The sequence below is a fragment of the Argiope bruennichi genome, chromosome 3, assembly GCF_947563725.1.
Source record: "Argiope bruennichi chromosome 3, qqArgBrue1.1, whole genome shotgun sequence".
NCBI lineage: Eukaryota > Metazoa > Arthropoda > Arachnida > Araneae > Araneidae > Argiope > Argiope bruennichi.
The window spans coordinates 30,254,951-30,274,074 of NC_079153.1; the positions used below are offsets into that span (position 1 = coordinate 30,254,951).

Here is a 19,124-nt window from a genome sequence, read left to right on the forward strand (position 1 = left end):
TTATGTAATCAAGATTTTTGAATTCAAATTATTGAGATTTTATATTTTAACTATTATTCATGTAAAAACTCATTAATGCTTTATTAATGCATATTATTATTAAAGCATAAATGTAAATAATAACAATCAAGACATAATTGTTCAAACTTTAATAGATATTATATAAATTAATTATACAATTTTGTTTCAAGTTTTGAAGTTTGTAAAAACGTTCTTTCTTTTTTTAACTTTCATCAGTGAAAGACAGTTTTAAATGAAATTCTCTAAAAACAATTTTCTTTCTACATTATTTCAGAAATAAATTTAATTCATGGAATTCAAAATCAGTTTCAATTCTTCAACTTAATTCCATGAGAGACTAAGCAATACCAGAAACTTATTTCTTTTACAAATTATAAAACAATAATTAATATTATTTTCTTCACAAACATGATTAAAATATATTTTGAATTCCAAAAGTAAGAAAAATTTACACTGTGAAAAGATCTTAATAATGTCACAACTGATGCACAAAATATACAAAAATATTGCAGAACACTATAACAAGAACATTTTCATTTCAAAGATACTTTTAGGTTATAAATGAATAAAAGTGACTAAAAAAAATCTGCCGTAATAAATTTAAATATGCAAAAAAAAAATGTATAGTTGAGCAGCTATTTAAAATTTACCATTTATTAGATTGCCATCACTGCAGAAATCAGTAATGCCAAATATAAAATGCTAAATATAAGAAAAGTCCTCATATAAAAGTCTTAAAACAAACATCTGTAAATACATTGGCTGATGGAACAGAATGAAATTCCCAATGCTACTATGAACATTAAATGTCACCTCACTGAAGAGTTTTAGTAAAGAATTTCTCATTTAATGCTTCGTGCACATTGTAGAAAAGATCTAGTGAACACATTTTCTTTCTTAGAAAGAATATCCAGCTACTTAATTGCAAATACAGTTACAAAAAATTGCAATGAACAAATACATTTTACGATGAGATGTATCACTAGCATTTGGGATGAGGAACTTTACCAGTCTTATTCAACAAATCATATATAATCACTTTTGTGAAAACTACACCAAAAACAAAGGTGCCAAACATAATCATTAAACATGCCACAAAAGCTTTAGCTCGACTTCTAAATTCTTCTAGGTTTTCGTCCTCCCGAATTGCTAAAGCAATTAAACATAAGCCTAGAAAATAAAATAACATTAAATAAATATAAATTTCAAGCAAATTGTGAAAATTTAAGAAAAGTTTAGGAAATCCAAATAGAGGTTTACAAATACTGAAAACACATAATAATTTGAGAGTTTTCTCTATTTTTCTCATATTATAACCAAGTACTATAGAAAATATTTAAGATTATAACTTTTTCTTTTAATATATATTGATTGCAAAAAACATTGAACAAGTTTCAATATTTTTTAATTTTTCCCCCCTACTCCACACTGTACGACAACAATTGACGATTTGCTTTCCTTCAAAGCTAGAGTATTAAAGTCAATTCAATTGTCTGTTTATTAGAATGAAAATCATTTCAAGAAATATGTTGTCTATTCATTGACTTAATAAATCTGCAACAGTCCAATTTATTCCACTGCATTTACAATATTTTGTTTTAGATATAAATAGTATATAACTTCTAAAATGGTCTGGTATTCTCTGCCACAAAACAATGATATCTTCATAATATTGTTCAGCAGAGCATCAAATAACATCATGGAGAAATTGCTGAATTTTCAAATTAGGGAATTGATGAGCAACTGTTAACAGACCGATTAAAAAATGTTATCAGCCTATTGGCCAATTAAATAAATGTGTGAAAAATACAAATTCTATAAATTAGATAAATAGTAGCACTTTCATAAATATAAATGTCTAAACAATTTTGTTCCTATTTTATTATTTTCATTTATTTACAGTATTCATAAGCATCAGGCATTTGCTTAGCTATAATTGTGAACAAGTGTGGATGAAGTGTAGTCATGAGTCATAATAAATAAAAAAAAACATTGTATAAAAATAAAAAAATAATCCTTAAGCAAATCATTAGAAAAATGTAAAATTAAATTGACCAGTTTATAAAAAGATACTTTATAATGTGTACTGCCCAGGACCATAAATTGCCCAAATTTGTTACTAATGTGCAAACAATAGATTTTTGAATTGTACATATTACAGAGCTATAAATATTTTAATAATAATCTATCATTCATGAATAGATGTTCCCAAACAATGGATCATAAAAGCAATTATATATATATATTCTAAAATTGTCTCAATAATAAACATATAGAATGCAAAAAATGGTACAAAAATTAAATATTAATTATATCACACAGAATTTATTTTTAATGACACATGATAATCAAAACATTTATTAATTTTATTACAAAAATTTTTTGTTCTACTCTGAAATTCTGTGTAAATAATTGCTTGTTATAGAAATGATATAACTAAATTATTAATATTTCTGAAACAATTTGGTATACAAAACTATTTCTGAACATTTAAAAATACAGGAATGAATTTATATTCAATTTCATGTAAAACAGAATCAGCACATAAAGAAGCAGTAATCAATAACAAATTACCTGGAAATATAAATATATTTACGGAGGCTAAACATCCAAGCAATTCAATAACAACTCCAATATTTGGTGCTAAAACAGCTAATAATAGTGTTGAAAAAAACCATAGTGATGTTACTACAATTCTCCTCTTGAATTCTCCTTTAATGAATTGATCAGTCGAAAGATGAGCAAATTCTGCGTATAAGCCATCCAAGGCTCCCCTATAATATTTAAAATCATAATAATAATAATAATGTAATTTGACAACAACAAAACAATTCCTGTTCTCTAAAATATGTCAACTATTTTTTTTTTCTGCCAATATATAGACTGATCATAATGTATAGGCATTAGATTTGCAGACTAAGACTAATATTTTGTGGATAATTTAACACAATTTTTCCAAAAGTTATTGCAAATGGTAAAAAAAAAAAAAAGGTTTTTCAAACATAAATTATGCAACTACAAATTCTACAATGTGTTTGTTCTAAATTATAGAAATAAAATTGCAAAAATTAAACTCTGATTGGTAAAGTCAACAAGTGAGTTCAAATGCAAAAATATTAAATTCAAACTTAAAGAAATGCATCTGCTAAAATTTTGTTTTAAAAAAATCCAGAAAGATTAATCAAATGTCATAAAACATTGATTTGTTTAATTTGTAGGTCCATTTAAGAGCTCAAATTTAATTTGACAACCAAGATCAGAAATGTTGTTACAAAGTGTGCATTTTACATTATATATATATATATATATACACACATGATATCAACTCTAATCTTGGTTAAATATTTAACATCCGAACCATAAGAGGAATATAATTGCAAATAGAAAAAAAGATCTAAATGAAGTAAAAAAACTATATTTTATGTTTCAACCAATAAAGTTATTTCTATAAAAATTATGAAGTTAATATTTTAATGCAGCCCCTGATCACGTTTTGCAAAACATTTTTAAGACACTATCATTTTAAGCAAAAAGAATTTCATTCCTCTGCAACTAAAACTGACGAGTTATGAAGCTTTGAATATATTTTTAGCCATCTTAGATCACTTGGAGGAAGACAATCTAAGCATTATATTTTTTTTTATGGGACGTGAAATTGTTGACTGATCTAAATTGAAATTCAAATTGATAATTCAGTTTTCATTTCATAAATCAGTTTTGGCAAGGTTTTCTTTTCTTTTTTCTTTTTAGTATCGTAAAAATATTTTACTAAATATGATTAATAGAATCGATGTACTGTATACAAATTTAGACATTGTAATTTTTTTTAAGTACATTTATTGATTCTAACAACTACATTTATTGGCTGAAAAAGTGAAATATGATTTGTTACATCATTTAAACCATTTTTTTCCAAATAAATGAGTACTAACTAGCAAATTGTTTCCCAACTAACAATTTAAAAATCAGTTTTTAAATTACAATTAATGTGGATATCCTTACATATAAATAGATTCCCCATGTTTATATAAATATACTATAATGACAATACAATCCCCATATAAACATATACAAAAATTAAAGTATAGTAATACAAACGTTTAATCATTAAGAGTGTCCATAAAAGTACCAATTTTTAAATTTTATGTGGCATTTCCCCTGCAAAATTTCGAATAAATTTCCAATAAGAAAGGGGGGGGGGGGAATCGAGAATAAAATTAAAATCCAGTGCAAATGAATGGATTTACATTTCACAATTTAAAATTTTTATTTGATATTTGCATTAGATAATCCTCTAAATAGTTACAGTTTGAAAGAAAGATAATTGTCAATTAATTGCCGATACTAGAACTTCTACCAAGGTTAGTTCAAAGATATCCAGAACTCTTTAAATAGAGAAGAATGCATGCGTACCTTATGAATATGAACTTATGCAAGTCAAATAAGAATTTGCTTTAAAAATTCAATAAAATTAACTAAAACCAAATCAAAAATTACTATAACTTTAGCATTAAAATGAATATTAGAAGATTTTTTGAAAAAGAGCGTTTTTTTAATAATTTCACTTTATTTCTATTTTAAACAAGCAACAATAGTTACACAGTTAAACACTTATTTTAAGAAATTTAATACTCCATAAGAAAAATTAAATTAACAAATTTTCTCCAACAAACATCAGAATCGATGTATTAATTAAACGAATACCTGAATTAGCTGTAATTTCACGTTCAATTGACATTATTGAGCCTATTAATTATTTCAAGAGCTATGACTGATCAAACACAAGCTTTCATCAACTTCCAATTTCAGAAACTTCTTTCTGAAATGATTACCGACATTGGCAATGATATGAATATGCACAACAGCAATTTTGGATACCATTTCTCAATTTATTCTGACAATGAAAGGATAGCAATTTTGCAAGCTCAACAAGGACCAGATAAAAGCTAGATGTATGTCCACAGCTTGTCCATATTAACTATAGAGCTATTTTATTTTTTTATGAAGACAATCAAAACAGATTTTTTTAGACAAAAAAAAAGTCAATGTCTTCTATTTAACATTTTTCTTCTACTTTATAGATATCTTCCCCACCCACCCTTCTTTTTTTTTTAAGATTTCACAAATGTGAACTTTTGCATGTTAAAAAAATTAAGTAATCAAAAAGCAAGTGAAAAAGTGGCAAGTCAGCATGCAGATTTTATTAAAAGGTTGTAAGGAATTATTATTATAATTTGCATTTAACATATTTATACCTGAAAACTAATAAACACCTAAATTTATATACAATAAGGCCAAAGATTTATTCTTAAAATGACATTAAGAAAGATGGAAAACTGGTATTACCTTCCACAGACGACTAATTGTGGATAAGTAGTAATCATCTTGACAACCAAAGCACCAATTCCTACGAGTACTACTGGATCTGTTGCATCATATTGTTCCATTATGTCAGGTGCAATAAGGCTGCCAAATGTCATGTAACCAAAACTTCCGGCGATGCAATAAATGAAGAAAAGAATCCCCATAGCTAAAAATGTGGCTTTTGTGAAATCTCTGAGATTACGGTTTTTCATGCAAGCATAAACAGGAACAACAATCTCATGAGTCTATAAAAGTAAACATACAATTAAAAAAATTTAAAAAATAAAGAATTGACCATATTTGAATTTTTTTTTATTGCAAACACGTACAAATATTACAGATTAAACATGTTAAGTTCCAGAAAAATGTGAAAAAAAATAATTCAAATTTTATTCATATGTTTCAGAAATTAAAGAGAATCAGATTTATTAAATTGAAATAAATTTTATTTCCCTTTTGTACATTGTTGTCAGATATAATATAAAATTTATCATTCTATAGCGATTAATGTCTTTTCAAAGAACTGAATTTCACTTCAAAAAAGTCTAATATTATTTTTGCTTAGTTATTTTAAAACATCACTAGCTTTAATTATTTCAATTCTAAATTATGATTAACTGACATTCATTCTGGTTTAGAAAATAAGAGAGAAAATAGAAACAAGATGAAAATTAAAAGGCTGAAAAAGGAAAAAAAAAATTGAAAACATGATAATTTATTTAATTTTAAGCATTTGAAAAGTTGTTATTGCTTTTAAAAAATAAATGAATTCAATAATAGTACAAAGTTTTCAAAAAAAAAATTACTTTTACATAATAGACTCTGCAAAATTTTATATAGTAATATTTTTCTTTAACACATTTATGGTACTGATGACGACTTACAATAAGCTAGGGTTTTCGATTAAGATCAAAGTTAGTATTCAGTTTTTAGTCTCTTACCATAGAATGAAAAATCAATATTTTATTACCTTCAATTCTTATCTTTGTACAATTTCATTAGAGGACTTTTAGATTACCTTTTGGTTTACTAAATAAACTTTACTTCTAAATTAAATTTTTTAAAATAAAGATTCAGACAATGACCATTGCTGGAATAATGGCTGCGTAATTGTGCATGTGGCCAGTGATCCAAGTGTAGAAAAGGAATATATTTACAAATAAAATTTTTATAACATTGAAATGGAGAATAGTCATAATAAATCATGAAAGAGATAAATAATTATGAATACAATATTCTAAATTTATGAAACTCAACTGAAACAATAAGTTATGTTAATTATATTTTAAAAGATTAATTTAAAAAATTCTTACATATATATATATTTCTCAATTCCAGTGAAAATTTTATTACTTATAAATTTTATCATAGAAAATTTAACTGCATGTTTACAGTGTGACTTGCACAATGTAGCAATACTATCATTTGTGTTGTCACTTGTCAACAGTTACTCAACTAAATCAAAATTGTAATTTATTAAATTAAACATGTATAAATATAGTACATATAGAAAATTTTAAAAAACCATGTACAATTATTGTGTTATATTATTGTTTATAATCAAAAGAGAAATTGTTCAACTGATGAATATGTAATATTACTAATTTGAAATGCAAAATTAATTTTATTTTAAAACCAGAATATAAATTACATAATACTGATTAACATGTAAAACATGTACATCGTCTTTTGGGGAAAAAAAAAACATTTATTAAAAAAAAATTACAAACATGTTGAGATTGATTAAGAAAATCAATACAAAATGTTTATATTTATCTAAAAAGTAATTCTTTAATTTTCTACTCAATAAAAAAAGAGAAAGAAATAGAACAATCAATAATGGAGTAGAAAATTCTTTGAAATATATATATATTTTTTAACTAAGAAAAGTTTTTTTTTCTACTAACGTCTATTTTCTATCTATTTAATACAAACAAAGAGTGATATATTAATTCAAAACTTCATGTATTCAGAAATTAAGGGGGTTCAAATGCAGATTTAATAAATTAAAATAAAGAAACAAGCATATTACCTGATATGCAAATGAAAAAACCGGTATGACAACAAATACTTCAACAGCACTATCTGGCCTATAGCAAAAAAGAATAAATAAATAAAAATAATAAAGATACACATAATTGCATAATAAAGTTCTTATTAAATTAAAACATCTGCTAATTGAATTTTGGTATTACTTATTTAAAGTGGGGGGAGGGAATCAATTTCCTTCTATCAATAATAAGAAGAAATAAATAATAACAACAACAACAAAAAGAGAAACTCATTGTGAAACTTACATCATTTTTATATGACCAGGACGAATATCAAGCTTATAGTACTCATATACAGTGAGAAAGACTGGATACAACATAGCAAATATGCCTAGAGTACTGAAAAGGAAAGTTCATCATTAAAATAACCTTTATTTCAATCTTGCCGATATATTTTTTTTATAATAAAATAAGTTTTAAAAAAATTTTACACTCTTCTCCAAATAACATGAAAAAATTTAAAATAAATTTTTATTGTCATTATTTACAGTTGTTATAAGGAACATCATGAAATAATAGATGCACTAGAACAAAGTTAAAATATAGATTGTAATAGGGAAGTTTCTAATACTTTCTTGACGTCCATAAAAGTAACAAGACATGTAAAATAAATAAGAATATAAACTTATTAAAAATGTAACATTATTATAACTCTGTTGAAATTTTATGCTGATAAAGCATAAAAGTTCTAAATTTGGAGAAGTATAATAATTAAAAAAGTGAGAAAATGACATTAATACAGAAAGAGCCAAATAGAATATTTTAAAAGCTTAAAAAAAGGTTTTTGTCTTTTTCATATACAGTTGATTCTTTCTTATATTATTACCAAATGAAACATATTGAATGATCAATAATACATTTTTTTTATGCTCTTTCCAAAAAATACTTTACAATACAAGTACTTTAATGTTAATTAAATCTGAATAACAGAAATAATTCGAATAAATATCAAATATTCAAAATAAAATATTACAAAATCAAATTTCACTAGTTTACACAATGAAATTCAATATTTTGCAAATGAGAATTTATAAGGTTCCTTACAAATGGCAATGGAAAGAAGTAGAAGGTCTTAGAAGAATGTTGAATGTGTTGCAGAACTTTGTGATCAATGAATATTGTTAATTATTAATAAATAACAAAAACAGACTATAGTGTTAGGCTAGGAACACAATCATGAAGTTCAGGAAATACTTGTATTGATGCCACAGCATCTATTTAAATACACTGCACAAGCAACAGCATCTACAAGAAACAGAATTGCAAGAAATGTGATAAAAAAACTACAATATCCCTAAGAATTTGCCAATTCACAAGGCATTTGGATGTTAATTTCTTCTGAAATGGTAACTGATTGTTGCCCCAGGTTTCCAAGTACACCTAATAATCAGTTAGGAGCTAATAACCCAGGAATTCTTTTGATTATAACAGTCTATTAGACAGTTATAATCAGATATTTTCAGATATATTACTTAATAATATTTCAGATAATTATCAGACTACAGTAGGCAGTAGATTGTGGATAACAGGCGATATATAACTGTGGTGAGAAGTTCATACTTATGCTTTAAACTTCAATGATGTATTTTTTTCGAGCTACTAAGATTATCAAAAGAGTGTAACGTCAAGTATTTTCAGAAGTCTTTGCAGTTCGGTAACAGAAGAGATTCGATATTTTGGTGAAATATTGCAAAGCATGGCATTCACAAATCTACATAACATTTAAATAATAGCCGAAAGGTGTTCTCCCATTCTGAATAACTCTTTTATCCCTTATTTCGACTTTCTGGAAAGAAACAGTCTTGTTCAAAACTGAGATGATATGTGTCGACAATCATCATATTAAATATGATCAGAATCTTTATAGTCTGAACAAACACACTGCCCTTTAATTAGACTTTCTATTTGCTAATAGCTTTATCTCTAAACTTATCTATCTACATAAACTGTTCTGCTCATCATCCCAGATGTGCTCAAAGTTTTTGTCTATACTACATGAATTTGATGTCTTACAACTTGTTATGCATTTAAAATAACTTGAACTCAATACATTAAAGAATATTTGAGAAAGTTTAGAATGAACTGGTTTGTGAAATTTTCCATATCAGCTATTATTAGTTGAATAGACAGCCAAATAGATGGATGAATGAGAAAAATATTTCAGATTTTATTTTGCCTCACCATAACATCTTGTTTTGGGAGATTATAACAGCGATCTAAGCCTATCAAGTTTTAACAATCTTTAAGCATTATTTCTTAAAAGCTGATTTTATAATTTTTTCCCTCCAGGTATTTAGATAGATCTTCATATGATTACATTTTTTTCTCTGGAAAACAAGAGGTATTCAAAAAATAAAAATGAGAAAATATAGAAATTCAGATTTTATCTAATTATTTGCACAATAAACTCTCTCAAAGTATTTCTGGTATAATTAATACAATAAGCAATTTTTTGCTAAAGAATATGAGAGAGAGAAAAAAAAAATAATCAAAATTTAAAATAACTAAGATAAAATGTGAAATATCTTATATTAATCAATTAAAGCAATTATATGTCATACAGAAATAAATTAAAAATGATGCATTTTAGATGAAAAATCAAGTATATAATTTATATTTACATGATTTGAGCAACTTCCAAAAACAAATACATACACTATAACACACTTCTTTTTTATGGCAGTATAGAAAATAGTAAAGTTATTTGAAATTTCTCATTAACACCTTAATTTGTAATGGTATCTAGAAAATTTTGAACATTTATCAAATCTTGCAATAGATAGAATAAAAAAAAGTATTTATGCATCTTATTATTAAAAAAAGTACTAAAACTAAAACTTAAGTCTAAATTTCAAAAAATGAATTTGTTAGTACAATTTCAATTTTTCCTCAATAACTAATTTTAATTTTATTGTAAAAAATAAAAGATATCAAATATGTTAAGATTTTTATTTATTTCTTATACAAAACTACCCTGTCATTTAATTAGCTGTTGTATAGTTATTGAAAAATAAGGGCAATGAAATGAATAATTATTAACAAAAAAGTTTGAGAACACTGAGGTTTGAGAAAGTTATCTTATTTTTAAAATATCAGTTTACATTTTGAAATATTTGATAAGAAGGCCAGCATTAGGTATTGATACATTGATTGTAGAAATTTTATTTATAAAATTTCAGTTATATAATGCTTATTTCAGTGTTAATGAAAATATAAATCCCTACAGCAGGAGAAGTACTAAAATACTCGATTTAAGATTTTATTATTATCATTATAGTATCTTTTTTTTCTTCAGCACTTTAGTCTCTCTATTGATGAAGTTAATACCATTATATAATATATAAAAGGTTATGTTAATAAAACACTAAAGATACCTGGCATATCTTAAGAAATCCAATCTCTGAAAGTAACACATAGGAAGAATGCATAAAATAGCTGTAACTGTTATAGTGAATCTCCTATCTAAATACCACTTTGTACAAAAATCGTTTTCAAACAGAGATAGGAATACTGAAAAGAAAAATACAAATTAAAATATAATAATTACAATCTTAAATATTTACATATTAAAAAATCTCCTATTCCTGATTTTGAGTAAATCTTTGAAGATAGTAATAGTCATATTTCATTAATGTAGAAAAATTGCAAAATCATATAAAATAAAATCAGTGTCATTTTTCTTTAAAATAGATTATTTGTTTAGTTATGATATTTGACAAAAATAATTTACCTAAAAAATTATTAAGTATATTTATCTGTCTGCTACTAATAAAGGAGAATATGTCAATTGACATTCTGCACTTAAGAGAGAGTTTTCAAACTTGGCACAAATATACTTGAAAGGTGGGAGTATACACTTCAGAGCAATTCTTTAAAAATCTATTTAAAAAATTAAGGTAGATCTTGATATTTTTAGCAAATCTTTTGAAAGCATTATTGCATAAAAATTTTACAACCATTTTAAAATTAAAAAGATTGTCTTTGATGATATCAGTTTAGTTTTCATGTAAATAAACCTGTAGATTTTTCCTGAATTTTAATTACTTTTTTATAAAGGATTTTTTTTTTTGCATAATTTTTAACAGCATTTTTCATTGTTACAGTAAAATTCAAACGATTTTAATTTTTCCACTAAATATTTTCTGCTATTTTTAAAAGCCAAGGCAAAATTATCTGTATTTTTTACATTAGGAATAAGAAAGTAAAGACAATGAACAATTAGAAAACAGATTACTTAGGCAGCTACATTTTTAATAGTTCATTGATAACATGGGATTTCTCCATTATGAAGATTCGTTATTACAATAAACAGAACAGATGTGACATAACATAGATATGACATATGAAAATAACATAGATCTTTTATTAAAAATGCTTTGTTCAAAAAATTATGAGTGACTAGTTGTACAAAAGAGATTTAAACAATATTAAACGCAACCACTATTCCTGGCAAATCAGCCAATTACTGAAAGGAAACTAATACAAAGGGCGAGTCTGACTTAATCTATCAAACAACAAGAGTAATATTTTGACAAACCTGTCTTATCACGTTATGGCAGCTAAAGTGATTATGCTATCAATCAGGAAAAAACGTAGCTTAAAAGTTTTATTGCAGATTTGCATGTAAATTAAGGCCATATTTTGAAAGAATGGAATTGCTATAATACAACACTATTCTATCAAAATAATTGTATTGCATTAAAACACTAGTGAAATGCAAAATCAAATTGTCACTAAAATCTTTAATGTTTAATACGCATATAACTTTTAGCAATATGTCAAATTCATTAAAAACTTGTCAATTCCATTAGCTTTCAGATGAACTTACAATAAACTATATGAATACTCTAACTCAGGGAGACAATCCTTCATTTTCAATACATGACTGAAAGTGACATTTCTGGGGAAAAAAAAAAAAAAAAAAAAGAGGCTATTGTTGCTACTGATTTTGATTTCCCACTGACTTTAAACCTGCTTCAATTAAAAATAAAAAAATTAAATTTAACTTCAAAATTTGCTTTTTTAAATCTAATTAAGAAAAGTAGCATTTTTATAAAAGATGCTAAAAATGAAACTAAATACAAACTGTTAACATTTTAAAGAACTCAACTTTTTCAAGCAATTCAAATTAAATGTTTGGATCTGAGAGCTGCAGTGAGAAGGAAATGAATAACAGTATTTTCTCATACAATATGAAGTTCTGATAACATAGAATCAAGATTTCAATTCTCAATTTCTAATTAAAGGAAAATTGAAAAGTTTTTTTTTAATACTTTAAAAATTATTTAAGCAATAAATTGCTACAATTATGTGAAATTGTAATAAATAAATAGCAATAATAATTTTCTCTAAAAATACAATGAAAAAAGATGAAACAAAATAAATTTTTAATTTTTCAACAATTTCCATTTTTTTTCATTGTATTTATTTCTTTGCAGTTGCTAAGTAGAACAAAATAATATGAATTATTTTCAGACTTTTAATTAAAATATATTTGATAAAGTTTGTATAAGTAATATTTGTATTCAAGTTGCAAATGTTATAAAAAATATTTTAGAGTGTTTTTTAATAATAATTTTAGCTATATGGAATAACATTATTCAAAACCACATAAATTTAAATCAAAATAAAAACATATAGCAAAATCAAGATGCATAACTTGTAAAGAATAACATGTTGAATAATAACAACAAAAAAAAAGTATTGTTTTAAAACTTACATCGATCATATTGATCCCCAATAATAATTAAAAATGTTATACAAATTCCATAACATGTAAGAAGAATTGAAACAGCTGCAAACTGCTGAGCTCGCCTGCCACACAAAGAAAGTAATACGTCATGGTATGTGTTATCTTTGTTCACATCAGCAGAATAGACAAGCACAAGCATAGTGGAAATTAAAACAACCATCATAATCTAGAAAAGAAAAAAAAATAATAATAATAAACAAAAACTAGCAAATGTATTCTTGAAATGAGCAAATGTATTCATGTAATGAAAATAAGCATTTAATTATAAAATTTTTTAAATGATTTATTAAAAATCTCATTAATTAGATATATAAATATCTGTAACGGAATATGGTAATGTTTTTAATGAAAAATCCTTCTTGCCCAAATTTTAGAAGGGGGGGGGGGGAATCCGGAAATTTTCAATGTTTAAAAAGAATTTTGTTTGTTCTAAAAATACTTTACATGATCACTTTTAAGAATCAAGAGATAAAATTTTTAAAGAAAAAAAAATGCATGCAATTTGATTAGAAATAATAATGACCAAGCATGATAGGTATTATCTAGTCTTTTGATCAAGCCCAAAACTAAAAATATTATTATTGCTTCAATATTAGCTTGAGATACAATTGAATAAAATGTTTTCTGAACTAATTCAAAGATTAGAAGTTTTTTAATATAAATTTAAAGATTATAAAATGGTTTAAAATGCAAGATATTTTTATATAATTTTATTAAAATATTTTGTCATAAGTCATGACATATGAATCTGCACTCATAGCAAATAAATATGAACTCAGCTTATCTAAGACTCTAAAATAACATTCTTGTAAGAACTAAAAAATTGAATAAACATTTAATGATATATAAACACTTTCATTAAAATCATTATTTGTCAACAATGAATACATGTTGGAAACTCTTATTCATAAGTTATCAAAGAAACCTCTTAAATTACAAATTAAAATAAACACGTAACTTTAAAAAAAATAAAATCATGATTTTTATAGCAAATAAAAAAGTATAAATTTAGTAATTTATACTTATTAGCAGAATTTTTTTTATATTACAAGAATATGGAAAATTGATTTAGAGTTTTATTATATAAAATTAATTAACCACTAGGTTAAAGATAATATTGTTGAAAACCCTTATTCACCTTTTTTAAAGGAAATCTCAAATACATAATGGGTTTTTCCAGGCTTCACTATTAGTTACCTTTCAAAGTTAACGCAGTTTCTTTCTCGAAGAGCTCAAGATATTACAATGAATTTAAAAACACCATAGCTATAATTGCTAAAGCTGAAATCGCCAAAAAGTGAACGAAAAAAAGTATAATACCAACTTATCCTATTTGTCATCCGTCAAATGCATGATTATAATTTACAAAAACATCTTTCGTGCCACAAATGAAAATAAATATTCCAGCTAATGGCTGGAAAACGAATGCATTCATTTGAAAATTAAAAATATCTAAAAAGATTTTAATCATGTTATAAATATCTTTTTTAAATGATTGATGGCTACATTTTGGTATTTGAGACATGCTTGCACCCAGCTGCTTTATTACTAATTCTTTTTTAATAAATTGATTTACGCTGTACAAAAAGAGCGCGCTGCTCAATGTTTGCATGCCAAAAATCAAAATACTTGGTTACAGTTAAAACCGTATAAACTTTAAAAAAGTAAAATTTTTAAAATATAGAAAAAAACTGGTGTACATAGAACTCTGAATTTTGAACAAAAATATTTTAAGATTCTTAATCAAATTTGAATCAATATATTCCACAAGATTAAACTGAATCTTCAATCGATGAGGCTCTAAAGTTTTGTACAGTAAGATTTGTCATATTTCAATTTTTTTCCCCTTCATGAAAATTTTTAAAAAGAACAAATGTCTTTGCATATATTAGGAGAAAAAAAACTGTGTCTGAATATCTGCAGCATTTTACCTTTTAAATTACAGTTTATAATATCAGATTAGAATCTCCATGGTGAATTCAATTCCATTCCAGGAATAACAGATATCTGATATAAAACATAAATAACATTTATATTTTGGAGCATTTTCATATTTACATCTACATTAATAACTTAAAATTAAAGAGAAGATTTGATACGATTTCTAAGATCCCATTTCAGTAACATAGCAAAATAAAATTCAAAATACTTAAAAATAGATAATTTTCATATCATTCCATAATAATTATATTGTTATATGTTGAAAAGTAGTAATTTCAAACATGCAAATATTTCGAAAAACTTTTATATAAAATGAATATAATATACCCGTTTTGTTGATACAAGTATCAGGCATTTTGTTTGGTTTAATTTGGTGAGATTCACAATCGTACAAATATTATTGGGTTCTTCTAGACAAAATGTATTTAACCAAACATTTAGCCACTAAAATTTTGAAATATTACGTAACGTTTAGATAATATAATAGCCTTTTTCGATTATTTAAAACAAAATTAAATCCCTCCATAAAAATTCTAATTTTTGTGCCTACGAAGAATAATAAAATATTTTTGATTTATTTATATTGATTTTAAATACTTAAAATAAGATGATTAGTCATCGCAAAAGGTTTAATTAATTAGCCTTTCCTTTTGAAAGTCTAATTGATGTGAGATCTCATTAGCCAAAATCGTTCTTTAACATTATATGATAAACTTTTTCAAGTAAGAAAAAATCGCACTTTTCCATTTCCTGCTCAAACATTTATATCATAAACCCTTTGACTGAAAGAAATCATTTAATTCTCTTCAAATCCTAATGTATGATCAAACATTCACTGTGATAAGGAGAATACATATGAACATGTTCGAAAAAGATTCGAACTAATTTTGTTTTCAGTAAATTTAACTGTATTTCTTTAAAATATTAAAATTTTGTGTAAAAAACTTATTTGAATTAATAAATAATTCAAGCATTCTTTTATTTGCATCTTTATCCTTCCTAAAGAAATTTTTTAAAAAGAATTTAGTAAATGAGAAAGCATTTTGTTATTCAAAGGAACTAAATTTTATTTACGAACAATTCGTTGAATTTCTAACTTAAGTGTGAGAGAATGAGAAAATTAAATATTTTACAATTTTTATTTATATCTTACAATCTGTAAAAATGCAGCAAAAATGACACCGCCGGCTTTATCATATGCATATGGATAGTTGAGAACTCCAGCTCCAAGCGCAGCATTGACGAGAAGAAAGGCGGCAACAGGCCAGCTGGTACCTGTAAAAATAGATTATATTTAATTATACATCATTGACACTGTATAAAACAATGAAATAGCGTTTATTTATATGTAATATCAACCTAAAGATCTTGAACTTCCGAATGTATTTTTTAATTTTTCTGAAAATTAAAATTCTACTTTCATTGTTTCGCGGATAGACCGTGTAAAAACTGAACAATAGTTGAATTATTTTACGTTTGAAATTATATCCCACAACCCGTTAAAAAATTGGAGGAATAAATGAAATAGACTGGTCGCAAAGTATGTTGAAATTAGCTTTTCTGCTCTGTTATCAAAAAGGAACATTAGGACACGTAGATCATGATAATATTTATTATTTAATTAGGGTTGCAAACCCTGTAAGTAACGATAAGTTTCATTTCGTTTCGAAAGAAACTTATTTACCCAGTAGTTACTTTTCTAGAAAACACGTTCCCAACCTTTGCCCTTCAATCAAAATCTTTTTTGATTACCCATTACTGTCATATCTTCTTCTTCCCTCCACTACCCAAACCATTTCTTTGCGCAACGATTTTTTTCAATTAATTATTTTTAGGGCATAGGTTATCTTAAGAATTAAATGACTCAAATTAAAGTAATTACATTCCTCGATTAGACAAAACCTCATGACTTTTGCGGGCGGTCCTTTCAGGGAGATATTATTTTGTTCTTCAATTTGATTTATATGGTCCTATACTCGAACTTATTCAAATAAAAATCAGTTATTGTTTAAACGACACAAAAAAAAGACACAATTTGCCTTACAAGCCACTATCGCAAAAAAAAAAAAAAAAAAAAAATGAAACACTACTCTTGTAATAGTATAAGTACCACCGAATTACTAAAATATGACACTTACGAATGTATAGGAGAAATAAAAAGATTGAGATTGACAGTTATCAAAAACTCTATATAATCAAAGATGGTTGTATAGTGCATTCCTGACTGCAAGTAAAAATAATATGATGCATAGCAAGTTTTCGAAACGAGGAAGTAAATATATTATTCCCGAATTAATATTTGTTTTAATTTGGTTACATTTTTTAAATCGATGATAATGACTGGACTTAAGATGCAAATATATCTTGGGAGAGGCTTATCCTCGTCTTATCCTTATCTTATTTCACTATTTAAATACTTTTGACTTGGTGCTACGGATTACGATTTATTCCACTTTTATGAATGCAATACAGCGAATACTACGCGCTAACAAATCTTCAAGTTTTGTCACTTGACAGTATGGCCATGGTTCAGTACATTTATAAGTATACATACTGACAATTCAGTAAATGATCTTAAATCTTTATTTTTTCATTTAAAAAGTGCATTTTGGTAGAATATTATAATTGTGAATAAGCAAATTTTAAAAACTGAATCGATTGCAATTTTCCATTACATTTTAAATTATTATTTTGCTATAAACGACTGAAATAGAAGTAAACGAAACTGAATAATCTGAGACATAATCTAATGGAGAAATTAACTACACAGTTCTTGAAATTACATTCACATCAATTAATTTGAATGAGTATATCATTAATATCAAACGATTTTTTCTTTATAGATTTTGGCAACAAAAAAGTGGAAACGAAAAACACTGTACGAAAACTTTTAATATTTTTCTCTCAACAAACCTAATTTAACATAAACTGTGTAGTTTCGAATAAAATTTCTCAAACCTATAGTTAACTGTTAAATGAGATTTTTCAACGCTTGATTCTAATAAACATACTGCTATATAAAATAAGTAAAAAATAAATTTCAATTTTTAACAGACTAAAATTATTTAAATATTTTAGTATTTAATAGAATAAATGATTTAAATAACGTACATTTATTTAATAATATGATTAAAACCAATTATTCCGACTTAAAGCAAAAGCCATCTCAAAGCAATTAGAAAAATTGTGAGAATAATATCCACAAAACTTAATTAGAAGTCTTATATGAAAATGAAATGAAATTTTCGAAGGAAGCATTATGTAAAATATAAACTATTGTTCCAATCAACAAGATTTTATAGGTAATTTTTGTATGATGCGCAATAGATTCAAATTTGAATAAAATCGAATTATTTTACTTTTATCATGTGTGAGAATGAATTAATTATTACGCTGAATAGAAAAAAAAAAAAAAAAAAAAAAAAAAAAAATCGGTTGCGAGTTCATATTTTTGTATTTATGATCTTCAACTCGCATGAAAACATTTTTTTCGTTTTAGTTAAAGAATAGTATACCACAATTTGAATGTCTAGAAAATTTGCAAATAAATTTAAGTCTAGCGAAAAATTCGAAAAACTTTCTTATAATTCATCACCTGTTCCCAGTTTTTGCTATGCCTTCCTTTCCATTTCGTTTATTTTTTTTAAAAATGTAGTCAATTATGTAGGTATTTTACTACAACGTAGTTGCATAAAAAGGAAAAAAACTATCTAATTGATCATATTTTCTAGGTGGATTATATACAAACTTAAAAATTGTAATTTTGTAAATTAATAGATCGATTATTTCAATAACAAACTATTTTTAACTTTATCGTGAAAACGTTTGCAACTTGTACTTAATTATTTCAATAAATAAAAACTTAAAGCAAATTTCTAACTTTTTGGAACACCCTGTATACAAGTATTATATCTTTAGCAACAAAATTTATAAATCTTTAATAATAAAATTACCTTTTTTTCACTATTGCAATCTCTGTGACGGATAGAGATGCA

At 25.2% G+C, this 19,124-nt stretch overlaps 1 protein-coding gene across 1 annotated transcript in view; it reads right to left on the minus strand.

Moving 5' to 3' along the window:
* Nucleotides 1–236: 236 nt before the first annotated feature.
* LOC129963262 (sodium-coupled neutral amino acid transporter 7-like) overlaps nt 237–19,124 on the minus strand; it is a 91,337-nt gene continuing 72,449 nt past the window's right edge. Inside the window, exons 2-9 of the mRNA XM_056077506.1 lie at nt 16,283–16,404; nt 13,156–13,354; nt 10,811–10,946; nt 7,683–7,775; nt 7,418–7,475; nt 5,368–5,630; nt 2,596–2,795; nt 237–1,191 (exon numbers count right to left, since the gene is read on the minus strand). Of these exons, the coding sequence (XP_055933481.1) occupies nt 1,004–1,191; nt 2,596–2,795; nt 5,368–5,630; nt 7,418–7,475; nt 7,683–7,775; nt 10,811–10,946; nt 13,156–13,354; nt 16,283–16,404 (1,259 nt within the window). The 3' untranslated portion in view covers nt 237–1,003. The remainder of the gene's footprint in view (nt 1,192–2,595; nt 2,796–5,367; nt 5,631–7,417; nt 7,476–7,682; nt 7,776–10,810; nt 10,947–13,155; nt 13,355–16,282; nt 16,405–19,124) is intronic.